Here is a 17,709-nt window from a genome sequence, read left to right on the forward strand (position 1 = left end):
ATCTTCGAAAGCCTTACTCCTCACTAGACTCAGTCTCTGCCCAAATCCTGTTTCTCCTCAGAGGCCTTCCTGGCGGGGACCTTCCTGTCTGTCATTCTCTGTTCCTTCATCCTACTGTGATTGTCATCATCACAGTCATCTCTACCAGCTGTGTGCCTGACACAGGTCTCTGCTCTTGGGACAAGGTACTGAACAAGACAGAGTTGTTGGAACTTGCTTTTTAAGGCTGGCATTATGGTTTCCATGTGGTGTCTCCCAAAATCTCACGTGTAAGACAATGTAAGAAGGTTTGGAGGAGAAATGATTGGGTCATGGCCTTAACCTAATCAGTCAGTTAATCTCGGATGGGATTAACTGAGTGGTAACTGGAGGCAGGTGGGGTGTGGCTGGAGGAGGTGGCTCACTGGGGCTGGGGCTATGGATATATATTTGGTATCCGGAGACTGGAGTCTCTGTCTGCTCTCTGATCATCATGTGAACTGCTTCCCTCTGCCACACTCTTCTGCCATGATGGAGCTGGCTGTAATGGACTGAGACCTCTGAAGCCATGAGCCCTTAAATAAACTTTTCCTCTTCTACAATTGTTCTGCTGAGGTCTTTAAGTCAGCAGCAAAATAGCTGACTAAAACAGTGGGGAAAGTAAATAAATGATTAAAAAATAAACAAGTTAGTTTTAGTTCTTGAGACCCTGGCCCACTGCTATAATAATATATTGGCTTCCTTGACCATCTCTTCTGTTAGAACTTTACATTGAAGACAATTGCTAATTATTTGCAAAATGAATGAATAGATGGGTGGATGACATAAGAGATTCCTGTGAATGTGCTCTGTAAGCTTCAAGGATTACCTGGCTTTTGATAATCATCTTAATGGGCTCCACTTGCCAGATCAATGCATGTTGGTGAAGCTCCACTCTGAGCCTGGGGCTGCAGTGGGCATGCCAGGTCCTGGATGTGGCCACTTCCTTGTTTTTTGCTGATACAGAGGGAACAATGTCCCAGAAAAGCCAATCACATAGATGGCTCTGCACAACCTCATTCTATAAAACAGCAAAAATCATTTCAAATCAGGGTTTCCAAGCCTGTGATCCAAAGTGAAGAGGGCTGCCTCTACGGAGTGTGGGGTAACCTGCTTTGAAGAGAGAATCACAGGCATGAGCTGAAATCCTCCTGCCTCCCAAGATCCCAGGTGAGTCAGGTGAAGGGCTCTTGGCAGCCCAGGCGCCTACACTCACAGCCATCAGTAAATCCTTTTGGGCATTTACAACAAGCTTGGTTCTTATTAAAAGGTCAGATGATTTTTGTGGCTCTACACTGAGGCAATTGGGAACTGGAAGTAATCCGAGTGTGAACTGAGCACTCCTCTGTGTCCCATGTGGCTCCTAGAACACAGCATCAGTCCATGTCACTACCCACAGCCACCTGGCTCCAGAACTTTTGCTTCTCGACCAAATGAATATCTATAAATAGGTATATTAAGATATACCACGTAATACTTTTTCAGGTCACATATGTGAAAATGTACCACCTGGCACAACAGTAGGAACTTAATACTGGTTTTGGAAAAAAGCAATGCGTTCAATAATACGTATTTATTGTGCAACATCTTTGGGGCCAGACACAGGACACAACCTGGTTCAAGATGGAGAACAGAAACAAGGGGGTCCTGCTCTCATGAGCTCACAGTACCATATGCTTTGCTTTCTAGATTTTAACCAGAAGGTAGAAGCTAATCTTGTTCAAGTTTTTATCATCTATAGCCTAAAACTTCTCATATCTAGAAGGCACCAAAAAAATGTTGAATTTTTCTTTTTTTATTTGGATAATCACCTTTGATGTGTTGTACTTTTTCAGACCTTATGTGCTTAAAAAAATTAGGAAATTATACAGCTATGTGGATGGATCTACTTAAGATGCTCTGCATTTTTAGACATCATGTGTATCGCTAAGGTGACATTTATTGAGGCCAGGCTATGGGAGACCTTTATACTAGGTATTCATGAGGAGTCAAAAGAAGAATCAAATGGGCTCCATTCTTCAGGTGTTTAAGTTCTCAACTGAAGAGCCTGTGACGTCTGACAAAGACTGATGAAGAAATACGTAAATGCACTTAACAACAAGTCTAATGCAGACGTGGAGTTTTAGCGGAAGCTCTAAGAGAGGGTGGGCCATGATGTAGGCTACAACACTGGAACTGTGTTCTGGTCTGTGTGGGACACAGGAGAAGAGAGCTTGCTTCACACTTGGAGTGCGCCTCGTGGTTAGGACCTGTATTTAGGTGTTGGTTCTGCCTCTTACTACCTGGGTGATTCTGGACAAGTCACCTAACCTCTCAGAACTTTAGTTTTAAAATTTCTGAAAGATACCATTAATAGCACCTACCTCATAGGGTTCTAATGAGGATCCATCTGGGGGTGTATGCAGTGTATTTGCACAATGTCTGGACCATAATAAGGGCTCAGTAGATGGGGGCCTTTATCATTATTAAACCATGTAATCTACAAATAAATAAAGTAGATGAACACAGGGCTTTATTCAAAGTTCAATATTATGTCATTCTGGTTGAGTAATTCTTGACCTCTGTGAGATTTAAATCAATTGTTAAATACAGTTTTGAACCTCATAGGTTTACTTCGATTTATCTAAATAGAGGCCTTACAGTCAAATGGAGCTATTCGACTATGGGACAGGAGCTGCAGAGGCCTCTCTTGAGGATCCCACTAGGGAAGAAGACAAGTGTCACAGTGCACCTGCAGATCCAAAGCCAGTGGCCTGTTTGGATATATCAGAGTGTCACATCTGTACAGTCTGGAATGCAAAACCCTGAAAGCATAACTGCAAGCGTGTGGGTTCAGACTTCCATGGCATTGCTGTAACACCATCTGGACGCCCAGAATCTGTCCGGGGGCTGGATGTTCACGTGGTCATGACGGACTAGAGGGCGTCCAGAAACAGGTGAATCAGAGGGCAAAGGAGTGAGTGCAGTTCTCCCAGGAAAGAGCTGAAGCAAATGGGACGCTTCACTCAGAACAACGGAGGCATGACGTTTGTCTTTCCAGATCTGTCTGCCAGGTGCCAGTGAGACCAAACTTATTTTCGCTTGCCCTTAAGACACAGTGGGTAGCAGCGTGGAGCCAGAGGGACCTAGGTGGGTGCGTGGGTGGTGGAAAGGGTTACTTGTTGAGATGTCTTCTCTTTTTCTCAGGTGCCTGCCCCACCACCTGCTTCTTGGATGGTTGCTTTTATCCCTGTTCCGTGCTGGGGTTGGGCAGGAGGCAGGAGAGGCTCAGCCACCCAGGCAATTCTTACTTGATTTGAGCCCTTGTGGGATGGGGCTCACTGTCTTGGCCCATGTGGGGTTTAGAGCTAGCTCCTCTCCGGAATGTTCCCCTGAGTTCTTCAGGGCTTGTCTCACCAATCACTGGGGGTTCTCACCCCGAGAACAGGTCCTTCTAAGTACTCTGATGTGAACCGGCCTGATTCTGGTACCGGCAGGTGAGTGAGAGGGTGTTTCTTTCCCTTCATTGTAGTTTCTTGTGGAAAGGGGTCGGGGGGGTGTTACGTGAGAGTGTGTGTGTGCCCATGTGCACGTGGGAAGACCAGGGACTGACTTAGAACAAGAGATGTTGCTTTTGGGGGTATGGTTCAGCTGAGGCAGAAGTTGCAAACTTCAGTAATTGCCATTCAAAATCAGCCATGGCTGTTACCAGGGAAATGTGCCAGAACTGGAAGGGGTGAGAAGGTCTGAGTGGAGACATTCTGGAAAGCCCTGGAAAGGATTCTGGAGATGTGTAATCGGAGTGCTGTGGGGTACGATGTGATGACAAGCGCCCACCTCGAGCACCCTAGTTTGAAAACATGGCAAGCTGCGTGTTTCTACGTTGTTCACTTGGTATCTGGAAGGGGCAGTGTGTTAATGTTTTCAACTTTCCTGCTCCTCAGTATTTCCTCGGAAACACCAGATTTCCATATCCTCTTAACAGGCTGGCTCTTGTTTCTCCCCTTGGATATCTTCCCCCTACTTATTTACAGTTTTGGAAGGAGCTTCTACAAGAACAGTTTGTTGGAGCATGAAATATGGAACAACAAAAATCCATCAGTTCTCCCTGCTGTTTGCATTTACTCTTTCATCTCTACAGAGCAAACTCATCAGCCTGGCTTCTTTGACAATTTGTAACCCAAGGTTTTAACCAAGGTCTTTTCCTCAGTTCTTTGAACTATGAGAAGTCATACTTCTAAGTCCTTCTAAGCCTCAGTTGCTTTCTAGCAAAAATAGAGATTAAGATCCTTGCTCCCAAAATTGTTTTGAGGAGATAATGTGGAGATGGGGCTTGGCATGTTAAAATAGGTGTTCAATAGCCAGATGCCGTGGTGCACACCTGCAATCCCAGTGACTCAGAAGGCTGAGGCAAGAGGATCAAGTTCAAGGTCAGCCTCAGCAACTTAGTGAGACCCTAGCAACTTAGCGAGACCCTGTCTCAAAATAAAAAATAAAAAGGACTGGGGATGTGGCTCAGTGGTTAAGCACCCCCCAACCTGGGTTCAATTTCTGGTTCCAAAAATAAAAAATAAATTAAAAATTTTTAAAAAATAAAATGGGTGTTCAATAAATGCCAGCAGGAAAGTGTCCTTTTCAAAAGCACAAGGCCAGAGCTATAGTTCAATCCTGCCATAATGCCACATATGGATTCCTAAGAATCACCCACATGCAAAATTGCACAATAAAAAGCAGTTTACTGAAAAAACAAGTTTAAGGATACAATGCTCAAAAACTTTGTCAGTGACACATTAAAAAAATGAGACTAATAAAGACTACAGCACAGTTTTGCACATGTTAAATGACTAAGAAGTTCACCAGTACAGTAAATATGGTACTTCACCTTGGAAAAGACCTGAAGAATTCCTTTAGAAGTGGATGTCGGAGGGGTGCAGCTTGTGAACATGAAGTGGTAGAGGGGGGTTATCTGGGCAGGAGTGGCCTATGACATGTGGTGAACGACGTAGCCGGGAATGTTTGTAGTGGGAGCGTTTTGCACGTTCCCACAGGGTTCAGTTCAGCTAGGTGTGGTGTTCTGCATTTCCCCGATGTTATTTCTGGAAGTACCTGAGCTTGAGGAAGCTCAAAGTTGGCACTGTGCTCAAATTTTTCCCTGATATATTATTTCATTGGAACACAGTGTTTTCCAAAAAAGCTACTGACTGTTTTTAGCTGATGTTGAATGAATGATTGAATGAATGAACGAATAGTGGGCAGTCTAGAAAATGGAATGAACATCAAGCTATGTGGTGAAAAGTATGTAGTAGCCTTTAAAATTGGATAGAACCCCATAGTCCTTTGGGTTTTAAAAGTGCAACATAGTTACTCTAGTGCTTTTGAGTTTTCTTGTACTATTGACTCCAGTTTGTGCTTGGAAGAGCCCCTTTGGGGTTACTGGATAAGAGAAGGTCTCTACTGGGTTCCCTGCCCACATCCTCTTCAGCTAGATTCCCCAGGGTTTTGTTTGCTTTCCATTCATTTTCATTTGAAGAAAAAGTTCTCCTAATATACAAGTTGCAAACCACCATCAGTGATTCAGTTGACAAAATTGTGTTTTACAAACAGTCCTCAGGAATGTATTTTTACCGAGAATGATAATCCTCAGTTGGTAATGCTGGGCTGTGGATTCAGAATCAGTAGACTTTGACCAAGATGTACTCAAGTGGGGCTCCAATCGGCCATATTGCCCCAACTACTCAGCACAACCTCATCCACAGTGACACGCAAGAGCCTCACCAAAGTCGACTTCCGGTCTGGGCAGATGCCTGTGAAGGCTGATGATCGTGTACAGCTAATGCATTTATGATGTTCCTGTCTTCTCACAAACACAGCAATTCTGTGATTTCTCTTTTTTTGTGTTTTTGTTTGTTTTTTTAGAGAGCTGGATTGAAAGATGTCTCAATGAAAGTGAAAACAAACGTTATTCCAGCCACACATCTCTGGGGAATGTTTCTAACGATGAAAGTAAGTGCTCGAAACTCATTCCTCCATGACGTCCCAGACATGACCAGTGTCCTGACAGGAGGACAGAGCCTCTAGATGGCTAGGCTGGGGTGAGCCCACCGCAACAGGATGTTCTCCAAGTGTTTATGAAATACCTCAGGCCCTCCCTGTAATAGTCCACACAAGGGAGTGGAATTCAGTCAGATGGACATGGAAATCAAGGCCACAGCAAAAACTTGGTGTTTACAGACTCATCTTCTGCAGTGGACTTGCTGGCCTATATCCCCAAAGACCCTGTTAGAGTGATTCTCCAGTTGGGCAAATGTGGATCCCAGATGGGAAAAACCATCCTCTGTGTCCACCGTTGATGTGGGTTTAAAGGAGCTGTGTGGTGGGTTTCTGGTTTTGGAATCACAAATGTTCTTGCTATTGGAAAGTAAAAAAAATTTTTCTGAACCTGCACTAGAGTCCCGGAGTTATATTCAAGATGAAAATTCCCATGTTACACCTTTCCCTGTGCTATGACAGCCTGGGGCTTCTGGGTGGCCTGTATTTAAGAGCAGAAGACCAGCTGGGATTTGTATTTGCACTTTCTGCACCAAAAAAAAGTGTGTGGGCAGCTTATTATAAATGTCATTTCCAGCAGGATGGGGAGAGTGCTTCTGCCTTGGCTAGTGAGGCACACAGTCTCGACGCTAGTTTTCTCAGTGCTCGAGGCTGCGACCACCACAATCCCCCAGGATGTCTGCCCAGCTCCCCTACAGCTTACTTGCAGCATGTCATTCTGTCACCGCCATCTTGCTTTCTTTTATGAAACTGAGATACATCGAACATAAATCTTCTGTGAATGGCTTGATGAATTTTATTTTGCATGTCCACCTGTGCACTCACTATCCAAGGAAGGATAAAGAATATTTCCAGCCTCCAGGAGGCTCCCCACGTCCCCTCCTTGTCAGTCGCTGCTGCGCTGACTTTTAACACTGTAGACTGGTCTCACCTGTTTCGGAAACTTCACAAACATGGCATCACAAACTCTGTGTCCTTCTCTGTGGCTTTTTTCACTCCACAGACTGCAAGGTTCATCCCTGTGGCTGTACGTTGCCACCATTCTTTCTTTCCATTGCTCCATTGTATTCCACCATATGACTATGCCACGATTTACATGTCCATTTCAATGTTGACAGATATGTAAGTTGTTTCCAGGTTTTGGTTATTAAGAATAAAGCATCTTTGGGCATTCTGTTTTTTTTTTTTAAGTTTTATTTTATTTTGGTAAGGTATGTATAGCAAAATTTAGCATTTTAACCTGTGTGACATTGAGTATATTCATCTTGGGGCTGGGGATGAAGCTCGGTGGTAGAGCACTTGCCTAGGATGCACGGGGCCCTGGGTTCAATCCCCAGTATGATGCGTGCACATAAAAATTACCTTGTTATACAACCATCGATACCACTCTCCATCTCCAGAACATTTGTCATCTTCCTAAACTAAAATCTCCATCCTGATTAAATAATCCCCATTCTTCCCTTCCCCCACTCTCTGGCAACTGCTATTGCGTTCTGCCTCTATGAGTTTGACCAAGTATCTCAGACAAACGGGATCATCCACTATTTGTCATTTTGTGACTGGCTTATTTTACTTACCGTAATGCCTTCAAGGTTAATCCATGTGGTACCATGTGTCATGGTGTCTTTCCTTTTCAAGGTTGGATAATATTACATCATATGAATAATATCACCTATCTTTATCTATTCATTTGTTGGTGGACATTTGGTTTTTCTCTACCTTTTGCTCATTGTGAATGATGACATGAAAATGGATGTGCAAATAACCGTTCAAGTCCCTACTTTGAATTCTCTTTGGTATGTACCCAGAGTTGGAACCATGAGAGTACATGGTAATTTTATGTTGAATTTTTTGAGAAGCTGCCAATATGTTTTCCATAAGTGGATAAGTGGCCGCACCATTTTATATCCTCACTAATGCTCAGAAGTTCTAATTTTTCCATAATCCTGGCCATCAGGCCATCACTTGTCATTTTGTTTTTGTGTTTTTTCTTTGTTGTTTATAACAACTGTTCTAGCGAGTGTGAAATGGTTTCTCGTTGTGGATTTGATTTGCATTTCCCTCAAGATTAGTATATTGAACATCTTTGCATATATCTTCTTTAGAGAAACACCCTTTGCCCACTCTTTATCAGGCTGTTTTGTTGTTGCTGTTGAGTTGTAGAATTTCTTTGAATATTCTGGATATTAACTCCTCATCGGATATATAATTTACATTTTCCCCTTTGTTCATTGTATTCTTTAATGCATAGGAGTTTATTATTTTGATGTAGTTCTACCATAACAAATTATTCACATAAGATTTATGTACTTTATGTTCAGAAAAAATTTACCTATTTTTTGGGTTGGTTTGTTTGTTACCTGCACCTTTGGAGTCGTATCCTGGAAATCACTGTCAAATACAGTGTCATAAAGCTTTTGCCTGGGTTCTCTTCTAGGAGTTTTGCAGTTTTAGGTCTCACACTTAAATCTTGGACCCATTTTGAGTTATACTTGGGAGGTCAGGTGTCTTCTGCATGTGGATATACAGGTGTCTCAATGCCACTTATTGAAAAGACTGTTCTTTACTTAGTGGTTTTGGCACCCTTGTCAAAAATCATTTGACCGTATATATATATGTTCAGGGTGTATTTCTAGGATTTGGTTTTATTCCATTGGTCATTGTGTCGGTCTTTATGCTAGAACCACCCTGTGGTTCTGCAACAAGTTTTAAAATCAGAAAATGTGAGGCTTCCAGGGTTATTCTTTTTCAAGAGTGTTCCAGCTATTCAAGGTCCCTTAAGATTCCATATAAAATTTAAAATGAATTTTTCTGTTTCTGGAGAAAAAGCTATTGGGTTTTTGATTGGATTTTTTTCATTGAATCTGTAGATGTCTTGAGGTAGTTTTGACATCTTAACATTAAGTTTTCTATTCATGAAAACAGAATGTCTTTGATTTCAGCGACATCTTAAAGTTTCAGTATATAAGTCTTGGTTAAATTTATTCCTAGGCATTTTATTCTATTTTATGCAACTGTCAATGGAATTACTTTCTAAATTTCCTTTTTAGATTGTTCATAGTGTATAGAAATGCAACTGTTTTTTTTTTTTTTTTTTTTTTTTTGGTACCAGGGATTGAACTCAGGGCTACTCAACCACTGAGCCACATCCCCAGTCCTACTTTTTTTTTTAATATAAAAGAGCATTTTAATTTTTGTTCTTAGAAACTATAAAGACCATACATGATTTGGAAATGGAACTGTACCAAACAATGACCAAAGAAGAATCATCCATTTTATGCCTTTTCTTTTGTCTGATCACTCAGAAATATAACATTATCAGCTATGATGGTTGTTGCTTGTCGCCTCACGTTATTTTTATCCATGAATTCACCATAGTCTACTTTTCCTTCCACATAAATTTGAGACCCTTTTTTACATACTGATATGCTACATCTCTAAGGTCTAGCTGAGACACCGATATTCTATGCCGTTGTCTTTTGACCAATGTACCCATTTGGTATTCTTTACTCTCCCCTGATTGCCACATCTCATTCATTGCTAGAGAAAATACTGTTACTGAACTTTTCCCTTCCACCTGTCTCAGGACTAGGTCCTGGCCCACTCGCCCAAGTAACTGCACAGAATTCAGAGATCTTTCAAGAATCAAACTGCGGGCTATTTTAGACTCATATCTTCCAAACTGATGAAGTACCTATAACACAGGTCTTCACAACATGGCTTCTATTTTCTTTTCTTACAATCTAAACTTTTAGCTTTTCCTGATGTGCTAGCTCAGGCAACCTGTACCTCCCAGCCCTATTTTGTATTTATTAGAGATGGAGTCTCATCGAGTTTCTTAGCACCTTGCTGAGGCTGGCTTTGAACTCGAGATCCTCCTACATCAACCTCCGACTCTCTGAGATTACAGGCGTGCACCACCACGCCTGGCTAGAAAAGCAACTGATTTTTATGTGTTGATTTTGTATTCTGCACCCTTTCTGAATTTATTTGTTCTAACATTTTTTGTGTGAGGGAGAATTTGTGGAATCTTTGGTGTTTTCTACATATAAAATTCATGTCACCTATGAACAAAGATATTTTTTTTTCTTACCAATTTAGAATCCTTTTCTTTTTCTTCCTTAATTTCTCTGACTAGTACTATGTCGAATGCAGTAAAATCAGGCAAGCTTATCTTGCTTCTGATCATAGATGAAATGCTTTCAGACTTTCATCTCTGAGTATGAAGTTATCTGTGAGTTTTTCATACATTGAAGTAGTTTCCTTCTGTGCCTAGCTTTGCAGTGTTTGTCCTGAAAGGGTTTTGAATTTCATCAAGAGCATTTCTCTGTGTCAATTGGTATGATCGTTTCCCCCTTCATTCTGCAGCTTGGTGTAATACATAGATTGATTTGCATTTGTGGACCATCCTTATATTCAAGGAACATATCCCACTTGGCCACAGCCCATAATCCCTTTAATATGTGGTTGAATTCTGTTTTGCCAGTGTTTTACTGAGGATGTTTGCATCAGTATTCACAAGAGATACTGGTCTGTGATTTTCTTTTCTTCTAGTGTCTTTGTCTGGCTTTGGTATCATGGTGAGGCTGGCTTTGTAGAATGAGTTTGGAAGTGTGCCCACCTCTTCCTTTTTTTGGAAGAGTTTGTGAAGGATTGGTGCTCTGATCATTTTCGTATGTCATTTGGTGGACATGGGCACTCATTTTTGTTGCTATTTTCCCAGGAATAGAATGACTAGACCATAGGATATACGTACATTTAGTTTTAGTTTTTCAATGTAGCTGTACCAATTTAGACTCCTAGCAGCAATTTCTAAAAGTTTTGATTGTCTCACTTCCTTGCCAACATTTGGTATAGTCATTCTTTTCAAAACTAGCCATTCCCATGGGTACATAGTGCACATCACTGTGGTTTTAATTTGTGTTTCCCTAACACCTAAGGGGTGTAGGATCTCACATACGTGCTGGCCATTTGGGTATCTTTTGCAAACTTACCTTTTCCTGTCTTTTGCTTGTGCATGTCTTGTTAATTGTGTTGTTTTCTCTTTAATGAATTGTGAGAGTTTTTCTTATATCCTGAGGAGGTATTGTTCAGGTCAAAGTATTTCAAGTATTTTCCTTAGCTTGTGGCTTGCCCTTTTATCCTTTCAATGATAACTTCTGATGAACTGAAGTTCTTTATTCTAATAAAGTTCAATTTATCTTTTTCTTTTATAGTTAGTGCTTTTTGTGTGCTATTAAGAAAATTTTTTCCTTCCTCAAGGACATGAAACTCTTATAAAGTTTTCACCTAGAAGTTGTGTATATTTTACCTTTCACATTATATCCACAGTCCCTCTGGAATGTTCGTATATGGAGTGAAGACGATGTCAAAGTGCTTTTTTTCTTATTAATTTTCAACTGACAGAACACCATTTGTTGAGAAGGTCATCCTTTGCCCATTGAATTCCAGAGTTGCCTTTGTGATAAACTAGCAAGTCATGCATATTTGGATCTGTGTCTGGAGATTTATTCTAAACCATTGACCTTATTTGTCTATTTTTTGGGTTAATATCACAGTCTTGATTACTGTACCTTTATAATAAGTTATGATATCTGGTAGTGTAAGACCTCCTGTTTTTTTCTTCTTCTTCAGGGTGGTTGTGGATAAGCTACATTCTTACATTTCCATATAAATCATAAATTACAGAATATTTTTTTCATATGTACAAAAAATACCTGTTAAAATTTAATATGGAGTTACATTGAATCTGTTTTAAAAAATTAAGGGAAGAACTGACATCTTAACAACGTTAAATATCCAATTTTTATGTGCAGTATTAGGCTATAAGTATTTAGATCATCTTTAATCTTTCCCAGCAGTGTTTTATATTCAGCATAGAGGTTTTACACATCTTTCTTTAGATTTATTCCTAGGTAATTGATGTTTTTCAGTGCTAATGTAAGTAGTATTGTTTTAATTTTTAAAATCATTAATTGCTAATATATGAAGATACAATTGATTTTTTAGGTAATGACTTTGCATCCACCCACTTTGCTAGATTTACTTATTTATTATGAGTGTGCATTTGTTAATACTCTTTGAACATAATCCTATCACCTGATAAGAACGATGACTTTACATTTTCCCTTATGATCTTGGTATTTTCTTTTCCGTGCTCATGCACTGACTGGGGCCATGGGTGCAGTGTTGGGGTGATGTGGGAGTGCATGTTTTTGCCTTGTTCCTGCCTTCAGAGAAAACAATAAGTATTTCCCCAGTAAGTGTGATGCTTCTGTGAATTTTTGTAAATACTCCTTATTAGATTGAGAAAATTACTTTCTGTGCCTGATTTGTTGAGAGATTTTTTTCTTGAGTGGTTGTTGAATTTCTTTTAAACCCTCTTTCTCCATCTATCAGAGTGCTCACAAATCTGTCAATGTCATGAATCACACAGATGGAGTTTTGAATGTTAAGCCAATCTTGCGTTCCTGGAATAAACCACACTTGGTCCGAAGTATTATCTATCCATATATCCACATCCATCTATATATTTTTGGGTTAGACTGACTATTGTTCTATGAAGGATTTTGGTATCTATGTTCATGAGATTTATTGGTCTGTGATTTTTATTCCTTGTAATGTCCTTGCCAGGTTTTGGTAACAAGATCATACAGGCCTCAAACAACAGCTGGGGAATTTCCTGTTACCTTGCAGAGTTTGTTTGAGATTGGTTTCTTAAATTTAGAAGAATTCAATATTGAAGTCATCTGGGGTGTTCTTGTTTGTTTTGAAAAAAGGTATTTAATGATACATTTAATTTTTTAAATGGCTATAAGATTATTCATATATTTCTATTTCTTGTTTTGTTTTAATAAGTGTTGTTGTTGTTGTTGTTTGTATCTGGGATAGAACCTAGGGTACTAAACCACTGAGCCACATCCCCAGCCTTTTAAATTTTTTTTATTTAGAGACAGGGTCTCACTAAGTTGCGTAGGGCCTTACTAAGTTGCTGAGGCTGGCCTTGAACCTATGATTCTCCTGCCTCAGCCTCTAAAGCCTCTGGGATTACAGGCATGCACCACTGTGCCTGGCTAGGTTGGTATTTTCAAGGAATCCATTTCACCTAAATTTTTAATTTATTTACATGCTATTCAGACTTCCCTTTCATTACTTTTGTCATGTTTTTAGCATATGTAGTGATAGTCTCCTTTCATTGGGCAATTTAAGTTTACTCTATTTTTCTTAATTACTCTTGCCAGGGTTTATCAATTGGATTGAGTCTTCAAAGGTCCAACTTTTGGCTTTGTTTTTCTCAATTTACATCTGTTTTCTGTTCCATTTATTTCTGCTCTTCTGTTTATTGTTTCCCTCTTTCTGTTTCCTTTGAGTTTAATTTGTGGTCTTATTCTGGCTTTTGGGATAGACACTAATTTTCCAGCCTTCCCTGAGAGCTGATTTTAAAGTTATTCATTTGCATATCTGTATCCCATACTTTTTCTGATGTCATACTTTTATTATTATTTATTTGAATAAATATATTTTCAAATTTCTATTGTGATTTCTTCTTTTACCCATGGTTTATTTAGAAATCCAATGCTTAATTGCCAAACATTTGGGGATTTCCCAGCTTTCATTCTGTCACTGACTTCCATTTTAACTCTACTGTGGTCAGAGCACACATTCTGTTTGATTTTAATAGTTGATATTGTTGGGATTTGCTTTCTGTCCCAACATAGGGTCTATTTTGGTAAATGTCCATGTGTACTTGAAAAACAAATGTGTGTTTTTCTGTCCCTGGATGGGAGTGTTCTTTAGCTATAAGTCAGATTGATCAGGTTGGTCAATCAGGTTCCTTACTGATCTGCTGTTATTGTTGGTTTGTTCTCAGTCATTGAGACACACAAGTTCATCAAAGTGTCTAGTTCTGATTATGGTTATGTCTATGTATCCTTTCAGTTTTGTTAATTTTTAAAATATATTTTCATGTATTCATTTCTTTGAAATTTAGGATCACTATATCCTCTTGTTGAAATGATCCTTATTATTAAAAGTTTTGACTTCATTTCTAGTAATACTTTTGCCTTGAAGTATATTTTGTCCAATATTCATATCATTATACCAGCTTTCTTTTATTTGGGTTTTTATGGCATTTTCCCCATCTTTTAATTTTCAATCTCATTATATTCAGTATTTGTTTGTTTATAGTTTTCTTTTTTATTTGGTTTTTTGGTGCTGGGGACCAAAGCCAGCCTCATGCATGCTAAGCATGTGCTCCGCCACTGGGCTGCACTGAGCCACACCCCCTAACTCCAGTATTAAAGATTTTTAAAATACAATTTTTTTAAAAATCCAGTTTGATAGACCCTTTAAATTTAAGGACCTTACTGATAATGTTGGGTTTAAATCAACTAATGTCCTTTTCTTTTTTTTTTTTTTTTTAACTTGATCCACCTGTTTTTTATTTTGTGGGGAAAGGGATTAATGGGATTTTTTTGTTCGATTTGGGATGTTTTCCTTTGCTGGCCTTCCAAGCACTTGTTCTTTCAGAGCAGAAATCTGAGACGTTACAACACGCGCTCTCCTCTTACTACACCCACCTCACATTCCTTCTTCCCCACGTCAAGCTTGGTGCAAGAGCTCTCTGTCATTCTGAGCTCACCCCTCTCACCCTCTGAGCTCTTACTTTAGTATGTTTTACTTTTAAATATGTTCTATCCCTCACATGACATTATTATTATTATTAATGTTTTGAACACAATATTAATTTGTGTTTTCCACATATTTCCAGGGTTCTTTATTCCTATCAGTCATTCCAGGCTTCCGTCAGTTTTACTTTCACTCAAAGAAATTCCTTTCTCTTTACTTGTAGTGCAGCGTAGTGTAGCGTAGTGTAGATCAAGACAAGCAGCTTTATTCCACTTTTGGTTTTTGAAGGATATTTTTGCTGGGTATAAAAGTCTAGGTTGGTGAGGGGCTTTTTTTTTTTTTTTTTTTTTTTTTTTCTCTCATTAACTCTTTAAACTTGTCATCCCATCATCTTCTGGGTTCCAAAAATGTTTGTTGAATAGTTAGTCATCAGATTTTTATTCCATTGAATGTAGTGTACCTTTTTGTTTTTGCTGCTTTTAAGATATTTTTTCATCTTTGGTTTTCAGAAGCATGACTGTAATGTACATACACCTGATTTTCTTATATTTATTCTTCATGGGGAATTGCTGAGTCTTTTATACAGGTTGTCTGTCATTAAATTTGTAGAATTCTTGACCATTGCCTCTCAAATATCTTTTCTGCCCTATTCTCCTTCTTGTTTCCTTCTGGATGATGTAACCATTAGACTTTTTGACTATATCTCTGATGTTTCTTATATTTTGCTCTGACTTGTCTATTTGTCTCTCATTGTACTTCAGTTTGGTATTTTATATTGACCATCCTTTCAGTTCTCAATTCCTATTTTCTGTCATGTCCAGTTTGCTGTTAAGTCCATTCAGGTGACCTTAATTTCAGATACTGTATTCTTAGGTAGTTCATTTGATTCTTTTTCATAGTTTCTAAATTTCAGTTGATAGTCCTGATTGTTTTCTCTAGCATTCTCTCTATTTTGACCATTTTTTTTTTCTTTTCTCTTGGAATATATTAACCATAGTTTGTGTGTGCATGTGTGTACGTGTGAGAGTTTTGTTGTTCTTTTTTTTTTTTTTTTTTTTTTTGGTGCTGGGGATTAAACCCAGGGATACTTTGCCACTGAGCTACATTCCGAGTCCTTTTTATTTTTATTTTGAGATTGGGTTTCACTAAGTTTTTCAGAGCCTTGCTAAGTTGCTGAGTTTGGCCTGGACTTGCAGTCCCTTGCCTCGGCCTCCCAAGTTGCTGGAATTACAGGAGTGTGCCACCAGGCCCAGCCCAGAGTTGTTTTAAAGTCCTTCTCTGGTAACTCTAATATCTGAATCATCTCTGGATCTATTTCTAGCTTTTCTATATTTTTTTATTTCTCTTTGATTTCAGTTTTTTTGTCTTGTTTTTTAGTAATACCTTACAGTTTTTGATTCAATATTAGACCTTATGGGTACAAAGTTAAAAAGCTCTTGGGTAAGAGATGCCAAGTTTCTATAATGAATGTTAAGTTTAGTTTTAGCAGATAGAGACCCAGCAAATCTCTTGATCCTGTCAAGCCTTTGTCAATTCTGGTCTGCTCTGGTTTTGTTCATACTACTAGGGTTTTGCCTTTATTCCCAGGGGATGGTCTTTCTTGGTCCTCCAATGAAAGCCCTAGATATTTACCAAGTTTCCTCTACTTGAGGGTCAGTTTGATCTCTGACCCTTGTTAATCAATGATTGTTTCTTTAGGTTTAGTAGTTGTTTCCCCCTCCGTTTCGTGGTTTCTTGCTATCTACAAGTGCAGCTTAGGAGTGGGCTGAAGACTTGAAGGGAGTTTGGACGCAGATGTGCTTGTCCCCTTACATGTGGTTTCCTTTCATATACTCTGTGCTTGGTTTTATTTCCCAGTGTAGTGATTTGGAAAGATTCTCAGGGGAAAAGCCAAGGTGGATGCAGAGGTTACTTCCTGTGCTTCCTTTCTCTCTAGACTTCCCCAGTCCTGTCTGCATTTTTTTCTTTCCGGTGCTTAAATAGTTTTTTATATATTTTATCTATTTTTTTCTAATCAACTTTAATGAATGAATTGATTTAGCTTAAGCTACCTTGTCATGGAGAGAATCAGATCTATAACTTTCAGATAAGGATATTTAGACCTGGAGAAGTGAAGAGACCTTCTAAGATGACACAGGAAGTTCAACCCAGTGCTAGATCTAGAAGTGGGTCACTGACTCCTGTCTGGATAAAAGAATAAAGAAGTTTCAGGTCACATGCTGTATTTGTTTTCAGTCACCCAACTATAAAAGTTATTGTGCATATATTTATACAAAATTATGCGGAAAAAATAATTGCCTCTAATCCCACATTCAGAGGTAACCACTCTTGTTTATGTTTGCTTTCAGTCTTTTTTTCCCCAAAGAATATGTTGTTAAACAGAATTTTGTGTATCTATAAATTTATAGTTAATGTGTTTATATGGCTATCATCTTATTAAGCAATAAGAAGTGCTCTACTTCCATGGTCTCATTGAATTTCACAGTAGTCCTAGGAGGTAGTTTATTATTACAAGCTCCTTTAGACACATGGAAACTGAAGCTCAAAGGGTTTAAGTAGCTTGCCCAAAGTCACAGAGCTGGTAAGAGGCAGAGCTAGAATTTGAATGAAGTCGGTGGGTATCTGCTATTAAACATTCACCTTTTGCTCTTTGAACTTCCTCTTAGAATGTAGTGGACCCTCAGGTTTCAAATACTCTCCAGTGAAGAGTTGATTATTTGTCTGTAGAAGCACTAAGAACAGAGCTAAGAATATTCATTGTCCCCTCTCAGACTGATTTGAGTTTCATTTTGGCAAAATACAACTGGGAAGAAAACCCTGGGCCGATAGGGTAAGACCTAAACAACTGAGGGGTAAAGAACATGACCAAGAGGTCAGGTCTCATAAATTCTCACTTCCCACCTGAACAGATTGCATGTTCTCCCTGACAGATGTCAGGTCTCTATACTTCTGCAGGCATAACTCAACAATGAGTAGGAGGACTCTAAAAGCATTTCACAGTCCATGACTGGGTGGAGCATCATATCCAGAGAGGAT

At 39.2% G+C, this 17,709-nt stretch overlaps 1 protein-coding gene across 3 annotated transcripts in view; it reads left to right on the forward strand.

Moving 5' to 3' along the window:
- RFX4 (regulatory factor X4) overlaps positions 1–17,709 on the forward strand; it is a 159,066-nt gene that overhangs the window by 18,737 nt on the left and 122,620 nt on the right. For 2 of the 3 annotated variants that reach the window (XM_079143091.1, XM_079143092.1), the window contains exon 2: positions 5,914–6,000. The exons of the other annotated variant lie outside the window; for it this stretch is intronic. In XM_079143091.1, the coding sequence (XP_078999217.1) occupies positions 5,914–6,000 (87 nt within the window). The remainder of the gene's footprint in view (positions 1–5,913; positions 6,001–17,709) is intronic. 3 annotated transcript variants of the gene reach the window in all.

The sequence above is a fragment of the Sciurus vulgaris genome (assembly GCF_902686455.1).
Source record: "Sciurus vulgaris genome assembly, chromosome: 5".
NCBI classification, from domain to species: domain Eukaryota; kingdom Metazoa; phylum Chordata; class Mammalia; order Rodentia; family Sciuridae; genus Sciurus; species Sciurus vulgaris.